Source organism: Carassius auratus, chromosome 20 (genome assembly GCF_003368295.1).
Source record: "Carassius auratus strain Wakin chromosome 20, ASM336829v1, whole genome shotgun sequence".
NCBI lineage: Eukaryota > Metazoa > Chordata > Actinopteri > Cypriniformes > Cyprinidae > Carassius > Carassius auratus.
In genome coordinates this window covers 22,467,943-22,485,441 of record NC_039262.1, presented here as the reverse complement: position 1 = coordinate 22,485,441, position 17,499 = coordinate 22,467,943, and the positions used below count along the sequence as shown (strand labels likewise).

The 17,499-nt window shown below is 39.9% G+C and overlaps 1 protein-coding gene across 1 annotated transcript; it reads left to right on the top strand.

Moving 5' to 3' along the window:
* The first annotated feature begins 4,100 nt into the window (after positions 1-4,100).
* Positions 4,101-16,180, top strand: LOC113121210 (protein RD3-like). Its single transcript, XM_026291492.1, has 3 exons — positions 4,101-4,667; positions 6,585-6,898; positions 14,851-16,180. The coding sequence occupies exons 2-3, from the start codon at positions 6,612-6,614 to the stop codon at positions 15,215-15,217; spliced, it is 654 nt and encodes a 217-aa protein (XP_026147277.1). The 5' UTR covers positions 4,101-4,667; positions 6,585-6,611; the 3' UTR covers positions 15,218-16,180.
* Positions 16,181-17,499: the final 1,319 nt, after the last annotated feature.

Sequence of the window (17,499 nt, the reverse complement as noted above, 5' to 3'; positions counted from 1 at the left end):
AGCCGCCTGCTGTGAGTTTCAGTGTAAATATTTTGTCAACATCAAATCAGTTTGAGCGTGATTTAAACCTGGATGACTGTAATCACTCTAAGCTTGTCTGCCTTGGTAAGGCTAGCGTGCTTAACCAGGTATCGTCCCATTCGTCGATCTTTGTGATATCACAAAACCCGGAAAATATGCATTGTCCAAACGAGTTGTTCATTGTAGTTTTTTGTAGATTTCTGTTGAATAAAATATCTCCTTTTGAATTGGGCTTTGACCTTTGTAACTTTGCAGATATTTTTTTACGTTCAAACAGCAACATTACAGACTAACTAAAGTGAAAAAGGTGAAAAAGCATAATAGCACTCCTTTAATGACCTTGTTCAGGTGTGTTAGATTTGGGTTGGTGTGAAGGAAAGTGGACCTCAAGGGCCAGAGCAGTGAATCCTAACTATAAACATTACATGGGCTATATTGTATACATTCACCACAGTATATTGATATGCAGCTTGCTGACTACTCTAGAATTTCAAGTATTCAAATGCAAAATGCAAATGCAAAATTAATACAACATGGGTCATTGGAAAAAAGTGGATTGAGGTGTTTCCCAACCCAGCCTCGCTGAGTTTGCTCACTCACTTATTCAGTGGACTTTATTAGTGCAGTAATATAAGGAATTGTGAATGAATCTATAAAGGTCACTTCAAAATACAGCCCAAGATGCATGATTTTTTCCTCAAACCAGTTATCCCATCTCAAAGTCATCAGTCAACAAGCAGTTAGTCTACCCGGCAAGAAAAGTTAAAACTTCCTGGATTCAATTCAGAAAAACATATGGATGGAAATAAAAGTATTCTTACCCGTCAACATGTATTACTATGGTGTAAGGTTAAAGTTAGGGTTGAGGTTGGAGTTTGGGGTTAAAGTGCCCCTATTATGGGTCGTATTTTGGTTTTGGGAGGCCCCAATAACAGGTTTCATTGTCTTATGATATTTTTACCTTATTTGCTCAAGGACTCCAAAACGATCTGCTCAAAGTTTCATTTTTCCAAACCCCTCCTTTGCATGATGCTAATCTGCAATGATTGGTCTGATTTCATCATGAGCCTTTGATACCTGATAAAGCAGCGTTTGTGAGCGCAGTGCTGCTTTGTTTACAGCCTTTAACGGGGAAACCGCTATTTTACCGCTCCAAAAGCACCAGCTATGGTACATAATTAATTAGCATTTTAATTCAGACCAATGTGGAAAGACCAACAAATGGACGGGCAATATGCTAATGTGTCATGTTAACGTCAATTTGAAACATCTTGGGATTCGTTTTAAAAACAACTTTTTTCAACGATTCAGAGTCGAAACAACCTAAAATGAAAGGTCGAACAACCTAAAATGAAAGGGTCAAATAAGGAGACATCCAAAATGTGACCTGCTTGTGTGTTTCCAGTAACAGGGTTGAGAAACACTAGTCATTTGCCAGACACGTGCTGAGATAAGACATTGCACATCAGTACCTTTACATGTGACCAAAACAAGGAAATAAAAACTATCTCCTGTGAACTTGGTGACCTGACACATTAGATCATTAGAATTATGTTTTTTCTTGTTCCGAGAATCACATTTCTGGGATTATGCAACAAAAAGAAATACTGAAGAAAAGTGTGTTCTTTCTTTTACATGAGCCAGACTTAGTGAGTCAGAAAGAATTGCGAAATCCTGAAAAAAAGGAAAGGTGGAATCTATGGATTAATTTTCACTTCATCAGATGATGATGTGAAACTCCACTGATCCTTTGAGTTCTCTCAGAGCTTGTGAGCCCCTGTTATATTTTAGTTAGGACTTTGTTAAGATTTATGCTTTTATGTTCCACGAACAAGATAATGGCATACAAGTCTGGACCTGTAGCCGATTAAATAAGAGTGATTTTCACTTTTGGGAAAAATATTCCTTGAAAACCCAAAAGCATTTAGGTCTATTACAGCTTAACATTATCAATTACATTATGTGCTGCTTATCGTTCATGGAAAATGATTAGGATATATATATATATATATGTATATGTAATTATGTAATTTACATATTTACATATATATCCTAATCATTTTCCATGAACGATAAGCAGTGTGGTAAATATGCCGTCCAGGGTCATTTAGTTGGTAGATGAAATCAGTCCTTGAGCAAAGGCCATTAAAAAAGCTAATGTAAGCATATGCTGGAATCCCCTATCACTGGTACAAAACGCTCACATGATCTGTACTGGCACTTTCTCTTTCTTTTCATCATTACATTTGTTTCAAAATATCTTATTTTTATTTCAATTTCATAAATGCTGTTAATGTGAATGATTATGATTTGCATATTGCTTGTTTGCAATAATAAATATGCTGTCTTAGTGAAGCGATGAAACATGTTTTCTCAAAACGCTCCATTTTACTTGCTTTCTCTAACCATTTCTTCTAAACCTCACTGTAGAAACGGCAGGAATGGGGGCTCATTATAACTTGTATGTGTCAGAACTGATTAACGAGAGGGCATTGGTTGACTAAGTAATTTCCTTTAATCACTTTCAGATCTTGACTTAGATTAGAGTAACACAATGCAGCACAATACCTTTGTGTTGCAATCAAAATGTCTTTGTTGCTATGAACAAGTCTGAATCACAGTCACACCAAACATGTGACAATGTGGAGAGATCCACTCATCTGGAGTGAGATTAATCACATATACACCTAAAAATGTTCATCGCTGACACGTGGTTCGGTTTCACAGGCAGAGTCTATAAAGATATCAAATCATGAAACAATGAATCAGTGTTTTGGTTTGATGAATTCATGCTTGTTTGTAAAAGTGAGGTTTACTGCAGTTTTAGAGAATTATTGTTAGGGGGCTATCATTATTATACTCCTGTAAGAAAAATAACTAAATAATTGGATTTAAGGGCAAAGCATATAAACATACGATTAAATATTTTTCTGTAGCACTTTAATTCAGGTACCAATTCTTACTATTAACAAGCTGCTTATTAGCATGCATATACTGACTGTTTATTACTTTAAAAAGATGCCTTATTCTGCATGAGCATATTTTAGATCATGTAATCCTACACCAAACCTAACAACTACCTTACTAATTATTAATAATCAGCAAATTAGGAGTTTATTGAGGCAAAAGTCGTAGTTAAAAACATAATTTCCATTAAATAAAGTATATAAGGCACCAAATGGTTTACATCTGTTCCTGTTAGTTGCTGTGAACACATGTAGGCTATCTCTACATAACATAGGGCCACTGATGTACTTGATCACTTAACTTGAGACATCTAATGTAGGCTACCCACAGCAACTGCTGTGTTACAGTGGCCAGACAGTTGTCTCCCTCTAGTGGTGAAAGGGTAGAAAAACACATTTCTTATTTATTTTAAATGTACACTTGTAAAAGCTAATCACTGCAAATGAACTGTGTGGAGGGATAAACTGTTATTCTCTCAGAAGGGAGGAGTGATTAGGAGTCGAACAGATCTGAAAATAAAGTCTTGAGAGGATTTATATCTAAAGAGTGCGGAACATGAGGAAGGGAACAGGACAATTTGAACACTTCTGAAATGAATTAAATAACAACACTATGACTGGAGTTCATCTTTGCCTTATTCTAGGACTATGAGCAATATCACACGAGTAATAGCACTTTTGTTCCTGATTGTAATTCGTCTCTCACGATATGAAAACAGAAACAACAGTTCATATTGAGAAACTTACAATGTAGATCCAATCCCTTCTGTCTTTTTTGCTTATTATTTGCAATACACGAATATCTCTATCGTTTATAGGCAATCTATTGTTTCTTTTCTGGATTAAGTTTTTGGAACGATTCGTTTGAGTGAATGATTCAATCACTTGTCGCCACCTACTGGCGTAACGATATAACCTGCAAAAAACAAAAAACAAAACAAGGTCAGCGAAAATCCCAAGAAAAGTCAGTCTGGAAACACTGACAACCTGCTAATAAACGTCGAGGACCAGTGTTAAAACCTTAGCTATTTACAGCCGTAATGATGAGAGTGTATTTGACTCATTAATAGACCAAACTGAGCGACTGGCCTCATGCATGTCGTGGTTTTCCAGCTAAACTGAGACATCTGCTTGGATTAAACCTCTTCCATCTGCTGTCCTCCTGTCTACTGACGAGCTGCTGGGTCACTAAAACACATCTTTGATGCATTTTCAAAATATAGGCCTATATAGCCCCACACATTTACTTATTTATGTATCGATTATTAATTTAAACACTTAAACATGGAAATTTAACATTATTTCTAGGCCACTTAAGCCAATTTGTCAAAGCATGTTGGAAAATATGATCTTGAGGTTTATTGGTGTGTGTGTGTTTGGGGGGGGGGGGGCATAAGGCCTCGATGTTAGCCTTGTACCAGATAACTGGTCTTAGTCACATGACCTCATAGCCCACACAGGCTGGTAATCTGTTTATGCAGCGCGTGACCCGTCCTCCCCCTCTCTTCTGCCCTCATCCCGTCCGCCTTCCAGCTGATGATGCATGCGGCAGAACAGGCTTGTCGAGCATCTCTATAGCAACTGCAAACAGCGAGGCACTTCAGAGCCATCTCAAAGAGCAAATGTGACCTGGGCCATTACATCTACAAGCACTACAAGACAACCGGGTCTCTTCTAAAGGTAAGGAGATCCAGCAAATGAGGACTGAATTAAGAGGAGATGGCACAGGAGAACGGGGGAGGAGTGGGTGGACAATACTGAGAAAAACACAAGACTTACAAATTCAGCACGCTTTGAGAAGTCAAACTTTGTATTTTGAGAATCACTGGCAGTGATTTTAAAGTGATGTTAATGGTAACAGGTGGATGCAATGTTTGTCAGTACAGTGTTCAAGGCAAAATAGTCCCTTCTTGATGCTTGAGATCATACATTTTCTTAATAACATTACTGCTTAGTGATGAAGTAGTGAATTTGGCTATTGTCTCTAAATGAATGTACCTATAATATTGGATATATTTAGAAATTATAACTGTTGCACTTGAATTATGATCTGGTCTTTATGTATGGCATGTGTTTTAGTACAGAAAAGGTTTTGTTTACAACTGACCTTCTTTGAAAAACAGTGAGACATTTCTAAAAAAAAAGAAAAAAAAAGAAAAAAGAAATAAAATAATATCTATCTATCTATCTATCTATCTATCTATCTATATCTATATATATATATATATATATATATATATATATATATATGTATGTATGTATGTATGTATATGTGTGTGTGTGTGTGTGTGTGTGTGTGTGTGTGTGTGTGTGGGTTCAAAAGAAAGTCAGTCATAGTTTTTGAAAAACATTTCATTTTTGGGTCAATTATCTATATATTTTAACTGTTCTTTATTCTGTACACTCATTATCACAGGACAGTGAACCCAAAATGTTACAATCAAATTAGTCATTTAAGAAAATATGCTCTTTTTTTATTATTATCTAATTGATTTTAAACTGGTGGACCATGAACCAAAATGGTCTGATACAAAAATAAATAAATAATATTAAATAAATTAGGAAAAAAATAAATCGATTTTTTTTAAGTATAACAATGATTATTAAAGTACATTTGACTAGAAAATACATGTAAAGTTGTTCCGCTTCAAAATGTCATGTTTAATTCAATATGTTACTGTCTGTTTCTTTGAAATCATTTGTTAATTTACTAGAGACTGGTTTAGAGTTAAAACAAAAAATGCAACTGATAAAATGCAACTAACTTGTTTGCATAGACAGAACAGAAACTAATTTAATGTCAGTGTTTGAATTTAAGGATGCATGTTTACTTTTGTGCGATAAGCAGTTATGTTTACCATGTTTTGCCGAAATATAGGTCAGCGTCCTTCACAAATTCACATCAGAGCAGATTCACTGTTGCAAATGAGCCGAGAGCTGAGTGCTGTGATGTCTGTCAGGTGTTAAACAGCATCTGTGCTTTGAGGTTCAGGCTTGGTAACATTCATCCCCAACAACAATATGATGCTGCAAAAAAACAAAACAAAAAAAAACCTTAAAGCGATGGTCCCAAAATAGACCAAATTATTTTGTGATTAACTCACCCCCATGCCATTCCAAACCATGACTTTATTTATTTATTTTTTTACCTGTGAAACATAGTATAAGAACACTTTTAGATATAAAAGTTCTTTATTGGCATCTATATGGTTCAACGAAGAACCTTAAACATCCATGGAACATTTTAATTGTATAAAAGGTTATTTCAATATAAACAACCTATAAAGGTTCATTAGATTATGAAAATGTTCTTCACACTAAGTGGTTCTTTTACAAAATGTTTGGTTCTTTTATGGCATTGCTGCAAGTGAATATTGGTCACCAAACCATAGTACCATGGCAGTCAATAGGACCGCAAACTGTTAGCACATGATCACATCATTTTGTGCACAAGCACTTTATGCCAAATTTCAAGGTAAAATGAATAAGAAAAGGAATTGAATCCACAAAAACCAATCCCAAGATCCACCATTCATTGCACACCCAACATTTGATTGTTTTGTGCATCCATGATGGCTTTCACTGCATCTCTAACAGGTCAAATTCAAGGTGAGTGCAGCGAGCATGTCGTGGTTCAGCTGGAACGAGCCGCACTGCCGGAGCCCAAGACGTGAGCCGTCTGAAGTGGTCACGGACACCCTGATGCTGGAGCTGAGCTGGCAGATGAAGGAGGCCGAGAGACGGCAGCGGGAGCGAGACAGTGAGTATCGGAGGCTGAAGAGCGGCGTGGACTACAGCTGGCTCATGAGCTCCCCACGCAGCTCTTTTGACATCAGCCAAGGAGAGAGACTCGGCCTCGAGGACCTGTGTAGCAAAGTACCACCATCATACTGCGGATCGGTAATACAGAGGTAAGACATCCGCTTTGTTTTCAGCGTGAGGATGTTCGTCACCACGGGTTCAGGAGAGGGCGATCTGGGGGATTAGGGGATTTACTAAGCCGTCTTTGTGATGTCACTGCTAAGAAACACACAGAGACAGCCATGTTTTTTTTCTGTAGGTGAATTAAGCAGCTCTAACCTGCTGAAGTGATCATTGTAAATCACACACAGGCCTCACGGGATGCGCACCTGACAGATTCAGATGAGACCAAACAGATGCTGTTCACTTCTGTTCAGCCACCTCATGATAACCAACACCAGTTCACCCCAAAATCTCTATCATATACTCACCCTCATGTTGCTGCAAAGCTATATATACTATATATATATAATACCATAATTTACATTTTTTTGGATGAACTATTATTACTTACTCATTATTTACTTATCTTCAGGTCATTACAAACTGTATGCTGTTATTCTTTTCCTACATGGAACACATACACTCACACAAAAGAAAGAAATTTCACATATTTTTTTCCCCATTCAATAACAATTTCACGAGTTCACCCTTACATCTAATCTGAAGGCAAATAGTAGGCATATTTTGGCGTGCTGTCCTGGGGGAGGGGTCCGGGCCCGGAGCATAGCCCGAACCCAAATAACTCCCCCTATCCCAATTTGGGATAAATAGATTAGAAGTGAGGAGTTGGGGTGGAGGAGGGTTGCCGAAAAACTGTCGTGGGACAGGAGGTAGGAAGACTGGATATATATACGCGTGCGTGCTATAAGATGATTAGCTAAACGAGATGCACCTGTACCAAATTGGATGATTATCTGATCGTGCTTCTCCCGAACTTTGTTAATAAAACCACATTTCACGAGTTCACCCTTACATCTAATCTGAAGGCAAATAGTAGGCATATTTTGGCGTGCTGTCCTGGGGGAGGGGTCCGGGCCCGGAGCATAGCCCGAACCCAAATAACTCCCCAAAAGAAGCTTAAAGCCATAGGACAGCAGCCAGAGAGATAAAATTTAGTTGCCCCCCAAAATATGCGTGTTGGGAAGAAAATGCAGAGCGACCTGGAGAGCCCGTGCAGTGTTCGACGAGAGCTGCGGCTCGCAACGTCTTACCAGCGAGCCCTCCATGCCGCTTATGGGAGGAGCACAATGCCAGATATCAAGAAATGAGGGACTCTTGCTGCCTCCGAAGGGAGCTGCGGCTCTGCTGCACCGGAAGGGAGAGTCCCTCTTGCGGCGGAGTACGAGGCGCGGTTTGTTGCATCTGATGGAGGGCTCTCACTGCGACTGAAGGGAGCCAGCGACTGTATCCCATCGGGAGGGAGATCCCTGGCCGCCATAGAGTATGCAACATAACTCGGACGGGGGGTTCACACTGCGACCGAAGGGAGCCGTGGGTCTGCTGCACCAGAAGGGAGAGCCCCGTCAGATGCTAAATAGGCAATGAGATTGGAGCCGCGGTTTGGCGCGTCGGATGAAGGGCTCCTAATGCAACCGAAGGGAGCCAGCGGCTGTACCCCATCGGGAGGGAGATCCCTAGCCATCGTGGAGCATGCAACATAACTCAGATGGGGGGGTTCACACTGCGACCGAAGGGAGCTGTGGGTCTGCTGCACCGGAAGAGGAGCCCTAGTCCGATGCTGAGAAGGCAAAGAGACGCGACTGTTGGAGGGACTCCCGCTGCATCCGAAGGGAGCTGCGGCTCTGCTGCACCGGAAGGGGGAGTCCCCCATTGCGGGTTTATGGAGGCACGTTTTTTTTTTTTTTTGCCTCTGAGGGTTCTCCCAGCCTCCGTAGGGGGTTCGCAACTCTGCAGCAGGAGTGCTGCCCCGGAGGGGAGAGCCCTGATTGACGCTAACTAGAATACGACTGTTGGAGGGACTTTTGCTGCGTCCGAAGGGAGCTGCGGCTCTGCTGCACCGGAAAGGCGAGTCCCCCTTGCGAAGCGAGGCATGGCTTGATGCGTCTGATGGAGGGCTCTCACTGCGACCGAAGGGAGCCAGCAGCTCTATTCCCCCGGGAGGGAGAACCCTATCCGCTCTTGAGCATGCAACATAACTCAGACGGGGGGTTCACCCTGCGACCGAAGGGAGCCGTGGGTCTGCTGCACCGGAAGGGAGAGCCCCATCAGATGCAGAATAGGCAAGAAGATTCGAGGAACGGTTTGATGCATCGGATGGAGGGCTCCTGCTGCGACCGAAGGGAGCCAGCGGCTGTGTTCCCCCGGGAGGGAGATCCCGGTCCGCCCTTGAGCATGCAACATAACTCAGACGGGGGGTTCACCCTGCGACCGAAGGGAGCCGTGGGTCTGCTGCACCGGTAGGGGAGCCCCGTCCGATACGGAGTAGGCAAGAAAACGCGACTGATGGAGGGACTCTCGCTGCGTCCGAAGGGAGCTGCGGCTCTGCTGCACCGGAAGGGAGAGTCCCCCTTGCGACTGTATAAGCGGCTTAATTTGATGCATCGGATGGAGGGCTGTCACAACGACCGAAGGGGGCCTGTGGCTCTGCTGCACCGGGAGGGATACCCCCATCTGCCGCTGAGCGCGCAGCGCAACTCAATGACAGATGAAAGGCTCACACTGCGACCGAAGGGAGCCACTGCCCAGCTGCACCGGAAGGGAGAGCCCTGTCCGATGCTGAAATAGGCAAGGAGATTGTAACGATGGCTGGAGGGCCCTTACTTTGGCCGAAGAAACGATAACTGAGAGGCTTCTATTATTCAAGTACACAACATGATTTAAGGAGGAATATATAACTTTTTTTTTTTTTTTTTTTTTTTTTTTTCTTCTTTTTGAATGAATTAATCAAAATAGGTAATTGCACTTACATCCGATTCACGAATTAATATCTCTAAATATTAAGACGGAACAGTGTTTAAATGTAAATCCTGCATGTTCTGTGTGTCTCTGTTAATGAATGGAGCAGGAGCGCGACTTCCTTTTTCACACACACACTGAAGCGCGCATTACTCTCACGGTAATTTCTGCGTCTGTTGTCTCACTAAATGAGGACTTGAACACATGAACAACATCTCCAGAGCTGCTCTGACAGTCAGTTCATGAGCATTTGACTTTAAGTAAAACTAGCGTCACATCACATACACCGAACTGAAAAGGTACGTCAACCCGACTAAATAAAGGTCCGGGGTCCTGACATTTTATCCTACCCATCAGATTTACTGTGCATGCGCACATCAGTATAATTAAGCAACAACACATTTTGTTACTCGATTAATTTTTTTTTTTTTTTTTTTTTTTTTTTTTTTTTTTTTTTTTTAATACCAGAGTCGTTGATGAAATGAGGGTCCATCGTGAATTTAGATTGGGCGTTCCGGAGTTAGACAAAAGCGAGCCTGATGAGGTTGAATTGGAGAATGGACATAAAATATATATTTTTATTTATTTATTTATTTATTTATTTATTTATTTTTGAGGCTCTTGCGGCAGCGAGAATTGCGGCAGTAGGGAAGGATGGAAAGGGCTCCTGCGGGAGCAGACACTGCTATGGCAGTGGTGAAATATAGGTAGAGGCTCCTGCGGAAGCGGAGACTGCTGCGGCAGTGAGGAAAAAACAGAAAAGGCTCCTGCGGGAGCGGTCAATGCTGCGGCGGTGGGGAGATACAGAGAAAGCTCCTGCGGAAGGATGGCTGAAGTGAGGATTGACCATTACAGATAGATAGGGCATGTTAGGAGAGTTAGCTATGGTAGATTAGGAGTTTTAGTGAAAGGGGATGAGCTGGCGTTAGAGGGGTTGGCTGAAGAGGGTTCGAGATAGATATATAAATGAATAAAATAATCGGCCTGACCAATAATAGGTCTTGGTACCCTCTGCCTTCTGGCAAATCTGGAGCTGGAGGCCACTGAACAGAAAAATGGTTAGTAGCATGAGGGAGCGGAAGAGTTGAGGGCGCGTTTACGAATGGAGGCGGCCTCACGTTTGCTTCAGCTGTTGTAGCTGTGGGTCATGGGAGGGGGCTGGGGTGTGTGATGTCTTGAAGAACCTGTGTAGCCTGCACTGCTAGCAAATGTAACAGGATGGAAATACTGAGATGTGCAGGCCCGTGTTGCAAGTAAAAGTAGCTTCATGCTTGCTTTGGCTGCTGTAGTTGTTGGCTGATTTGACAATTGCTCAAACCTTGTCTGAATTAATACAGTCCTGTTGGAAAAGCATCTTTTCCTCTTGTTTTGGCCTTTGGGCCCTTTTAAACAGCCTCCGGAGCAGATAAATTTGGGATGCTGTTTTCCTGTTGTAGTATGGACTGTGAAAATAGAGGCTTTGAAACAATATAGCATGTTTAGTTTTATAAACCATTGTACCAATAGACATGTCTATAGCAGTAACGTTAATTGCAGTAATTCAAATTCAAACCGTTTCTAAAGACATTTACTTTGCATGCTTTTCATATAACGGTCCTAAAAAGACGATAGAAAATTTACTCACACTTGTTGTTCTGCAGCCAAACACGAGGCAGTAGCGTGAAAAATTCTGAATAATCATGCCAGTAAATGGTGAAATATGTCCTTAAATAATTGATCCTGCCGGAATAATTGCATGAAACTTATGTCTGTATCATCTCAGTGAGGTTTAAACATGCACAGTAAAGCAAATGTAATGTCTTTAGACATTTCGGTGTGGATGACAACTCTGCAAAAAGCCTTTGCTTCGTGGTTAAAAAGTGGCATCGTCATCGGACAAAGTTAAGTCATAACGCCGTTTAACAAATTTTGGCGTCTTCATAAGCGCATTCTATATATAACGTCTATTTAAATTGTTCAGATGAGCAAATCACGAGGTTTTCTTGCATGATTAGCATTTTTTATTGTTTGGTCAGACGGTTCATATATTGATCTATATATTCACGTTCATAAATCGGGGATTAAACGTGGAATTTATCTTTTGTATGCTAAATATGTAAACAATATGTGCACAGTACCTATAACTGCGCTTTACATTTTGCAAGATTGACATGCTAAATGGCTAACTGACCCGGTTTACTCTCATCTTAACAAAATTGATAAGAGTTCCTTGCGTTTACGAACGACATGTATCTGTTTAATCAACTCGACATGTATACTGGTTTAGTCCTTTCGTTCACGAATGAGAGCTCTCGATCTCTGAGACTCATATGAAACTCGCTCATTGTGGATGACAACTCTGAAAAATTCTTCATGAATGAGTGTAAACCGAGAACGATTCGTTCGCCTAGAAGATTCATTCGAAAAAACGATTCTTTCACGAACGACATGCCACTACAACAACGCACGGTCTTCGCCGCTAGTGGAGGCAGCATCGAACTGCGACACGGCTGAAAAAGCGAGAGAGGTTTACTGCGGGGAGAACTGGAGCACGGCTGCGATCCAGCATTATAATAGAGCCCGGTCCTGGCGAGAAAATCGTGTTGCCGAGTGAGGCGAGCTCAAGGATTTGCACGAGCTTTTGGCCACAACGTGTGGCTTGGCGAGAAGAGCAGCTGACCGATGACGCTTGTTGGTGTTCGGCGGATAGATATCTTCGTCGGAAGGAAGATTGGGCCTGTGATAAGATGACGGACAGCGCGAACCGAATGCTGACAGACGGTCTATGCCGAAAAACTGTCGTGGGACAGGAGGTAGGAAGACTGGATATATATACGCGTGCGTGCTATAAGATGATTAGCTAAACGAGATGCACCTGTACCAAATTGGATGATTATCTGATCGTGCTTCTCCCGAACTTTGTTAATAAAACCACATTTATGGCAAGCACTGGCTGTCAAGCATTAAAAAGGAAAGAAAGATATTATGAAAGCACTGTATTCTGTGTTTTATTATCTAAGTCTTCTAACAAAGTACAGCATGTTTGCGTGAGGAAGAGTCTGAAAGATATAGTCATTTCAGACTGTCCCTCATAGAGTTAATTTAGTAGACTAAAACTGAAATGAAAACTAAAACCAAAAAAAAAAATTAATATATTTACTAAAATCACTAAAACGAAAGAAAAAAATTGTAGTTTTTGGTGTTTGTCTGCCTGTGGTCACTGAAGATTTGTGATGTGTATGTTTCATAGAAAAAGGGAGGAAATACTGACCACATTTCTGAGTGACATTCTTACATCCTTGTCAGAGAGGATGTTTTTTTTGAAAGAAGAGAAGAAGGATGATCTGGTCCTTCTCATGAGGACTAGTTAAAAAAAAGTGAGAGTTTTGAGAGGATTGTGTTGATTAAACAGTAAAAGGAGAAGAGCGATTTAGAAAACACTGATTTGTTGGTTTAATTGTAACGATAAGAGCTTGGTAACCTATTTTTAGACTCCCTAAGTACATCTTAATCTGAGGAGCAAGAGCGCACGGCTCCTGAGAGGCTGCTTTTACTCTGATGTCATGCTCTCAGGGACCACACGTGACAATTCACCTGCGGAAGAGAGACTGATGTTCTGCGTCGTGTAAAACCTTTTTTAATGGGGGATTAAAACAGACACACTACCAAAAAACCTGTCTGAAAGTGGCTGTCGAATGCTCTCGTAATGTGCCTTAATATATTGCAGTTGTGACTTTATATTTCTCGGTGTGACTTTAAATCTCACCGTTGTGACTTTGTTTATTGTAATTGCAACTTCAGACTCAGACTTTACAAGTGTGACTGTTGCTTGTACATCTGACTTCTCACTCTTTATATTTCTTTATATCTCTCAGTGACACTAAATATTGCAACTGTGACTTTATTTCTTGTAATTGCGACTTTGTATCTTGCCGTTGCTACTTGATTTCCCTCAGTGTGACTTCAGATGCAAGGGCGACTTCATTTCTTATAACTGCTGCTTTACATCTCGTAATTGCAACTTTATTTTTTTCTCAATGGGACTTTAAAGCTCACAAATGTAACTGTTTCTTTGTAAAATCTGGGTATGTTTTTCTTTATATTTCACAATATGCCTTTATAGTTTCCAATTGTGACTTCATATCTTTCATTGCGACTTTAAATCTCACAATTGTGATGTTTCTTTTAATTATGACTTTGTCTCACAATGTTATATCTAACATTTGCGACTTTATATTGCCAGGTTGTGATTTTTCTCTCTCTAAATGTGAATTTAAAGTTCTCAGTTGTAACGTTGCTTCTTGTAAGTTTTAAATGTCAGGTGCGCAGATGGAGAACAATTTGCCCCGCTATTATTAAACTATGCTATTCTATGACATTAGCGATGCCATTTACACGATTTACTTTTATAAATATCAATGAGAAAGCACAAGAAACAGGTAAATATAGGTTCACAGTCAAGTTTTTTTTTTTGACAAAATTATTTAATTTATATTTTAATAGACAAGTGTAAAATGAATCTACTCTGAACCCCATATGGATTTAGATAAACTTTGAGAAAGTAAAAAAAAAAAAAAAAAAAATGTTAGGTTGTGCATCACTCTCTACAATATCTCCAATATCTTCCAGCTGTGGCTTTGTATCTCGAAATGTGACTATATATGTCGCTTTTGTAACGCGGTAAAGTTAGTTTTAGGTTTGATATTCGCCTAGGCTTGCTTTAGGGACCGTATGCAAATTTACCTCTCAGTACAAAACGAAGTCCAATAATTAATACAAATGATGTTTCCAACACCACAGTAAATGCCTTGTGGGCAAACTGACAGAAAATAGTTAATCCAATATGTCGCTACAAACAATATATCCCTTACTGTATGTACAGTAGACACAAGCTATTTTCTTTAAAAAATTACTATAATTCACAAATTTTGCATTTATTGTAACAATACATTTCTGACTTTGTTTCCCATAACTGTGACTTGAATGAGTCGTTGTTGCTGCTTTGTTTCAATAAATGCCTTGTTTTGAATGGACGGGAAGTTTTGCTTTCTGAAAGTTAGTAATATATAGGCCCAGTACAAGTAATGAATTCAGCTTTGGCATACGATACTCCTTTGACAAAAGTGTTATGCTAAACTCTCCACACTCTCTCCTCTCTGCTCAGGTTTCGGCAGGTGCTGATGGAGAATGAGCCTGAGCTGCAGGAGGTTTCCGGACTCTTCCGCTCTGTGCTTGTGGAAACACTTGAGCGTGTTCAAGACGAACAGGAGGCGCAGCGTCTGACCCACCAGTGGAACAACAGACGCCCCATAAGCTTGTCGCTGATGAGCTTCAGGTCTCGCGTGCGGATCAACCCTTTCGGCAGCACCTTGGGACTGAAATCAAACAGTTACGGCTCGGAGGAAGATGGAGTAGATGTCAAGACTGTGTGTGGGGATGTTGAGAAGGGTCTTGGTCAGACAACGGAGAAAGCGCAGCGCGTGTGGAGCATGCCGGAGATTCGGCACAAGGGAATCAATGGGAAAGCTTGAGTGCCTGGGAGTGGGGTTCGACTGCCTGATATTCCCAGCACCACTGTCAGTGTATTTATATTTTCAGAAATATGGAGGTAAGAGGTATGTTGATTTTGGGAAATAAAACGTAAGTCTTAGCAAAGCAAATACATGCATTTGCTACAAGGACAACACTCCCAACTCGTCACATATTGATGCTTGGTCACTTTTTGACACACAGGGTCCTCAGTTGCTTTAAATAAGACACCTTTGGAATCATTTGACACGTAAGGCACTGGAAATGATATCATCATGATTAAATTAAATAATAATGCCATTATTGATATGTTGGGGTGTGACTTTTCAATGTAAACAGTCACAACAGTTTTATTTACATTGCACTATACACATATTTGTGAGCACATAAGCACACCCCTGCTCCTAAAGCTACCATTCGTCAATAAAACACAATATGTAACAGACAGATATAACTACAGTCATAATTTATTCAAAAAGTATTAATATTCCAAGTCTTCCGAGGCAAAATGATAGATTTGTGAAAGGAATATCTACGGAGTATCTTTTTGATTGAAATGTGATACCCCTGTGCATCAAATATGATGCTAAAAGTGTACCTTGAACGTCAAAAAGCAACGCCAAGGGGTCCTGACCAAGCGGCAACCTCCTGTGCTGCATCCCATTGTGCTTTCATCCTTTAAGGGTGTAGTATATGTACTTTTTGGTGAAGAAAAAGTACACGCTTTTGAGTAGGCAAGCTTTGTCATATAGTTGCATCTTTAACGGACTGCTCTGTCGCATAGTTACACTGTAAACTGGCCTGTCAATCATCTTGTCACAGTTAACATCCTCCACATTTCATTTCATTTAACTTCCTATACCATATCTAAGAGAGAAAACAAGTAGCACGTTGATCTGTAAGCCATGGGTCTTCATGCAGAGAACTCTGCTCATATTTTCTGCATGATGCATTTAAAAGTGCAAATGGATGTTTATACCATTTATATATATATATATATATATATATATATATATATATATATATATATATATATATATATATATATATATATATATATATATATATATATATATTTTACCATTTATATATATATATATATATATATATATATATATATATATATATATATATATATATATTATTTTTTTTTTACAAGGTTAAATGCTTATTATTAGAAACTCAAACCCCTTTATCTAAACCTCTCTACTTAATGTTGTCACGCACATCCATAATGTTTGTTATTAATGTTTGTAGCTCTCAACTGAATCATTAATCAAAGTGAAACGGATTGTGGGTAATATTAGCAATTAGAGTGTGCACGGATCCACACATCATAAACCTGAAATAGTAGACCATCTGGGGAGTTCAACATACTATGCTTTGGGACACACTTATTCTAATCTCACATACGATTTAGTATGAATTTATGATTTAGTCTCTTGGAAGTGACTAAAACTGTAATTCATCGACTGCCCCCAAAAGGGAGTCATGGACCTTCCCTGTTAAAATGCCCAGCTGTTTAGTAGAAAAAAAAGTACAAAAGTGGTTTTGGCCTATATAGGTAATTTTGTCCACTCACAACAACTGTGAGGGTGGTGAATTTTTTTTATAACTCATCCCTTTAAATTGCCACTCTGTCCTACAAAACAAAAAGGCCTGTGCATGCACTTAAAACAGTGCGCTTGCATAGGTCTGAGAATGCATGTGTCCAATTGCACATGCGTGTGTCTGCGAGTGTACGTCTGCAGCCAGACCCTTCTCCATTTTCAAATATCCAGGAGTGACATGGCTTTAGGCTTCAAAAATGCTCTTTAGAAACCTTCGAGTGATGTCACGGACACTACGTCCATGTTTTTTAAGGGTCCTGACCAAGCATCAGTATGTGAGGAGTTGGCAGTGAGAATGTGTTTGATCCACGCCTATAAATGTACATACCTTATATGCAGTAAATTCCTAAAACAGGAAACCAGATATTTGCCTGATCACTCATCATCAGATTCAATTTGTATGCCAAGTTATTCTGAAATAATACAGTTGCCTAATTTAACTTGTGAATTTTTGAAAAAATTGTGTTTTAAATGGCCCTTTTGTTTTACAATTGATATAAAAACTGCATAATAATAAAAAAATATTCCAGTGCAGATCAACTTCTGTAATATTCCCCATTTTTCAAGACAAGGTGGTGCTGTTTTTGGAGTGGAAATGTTTAAATGCTTGTGATTGTTTTTTATTTATTTTTTATTTTTTGCTTGTTGTCAATGTATGTTTAAGTGTGTAAGTG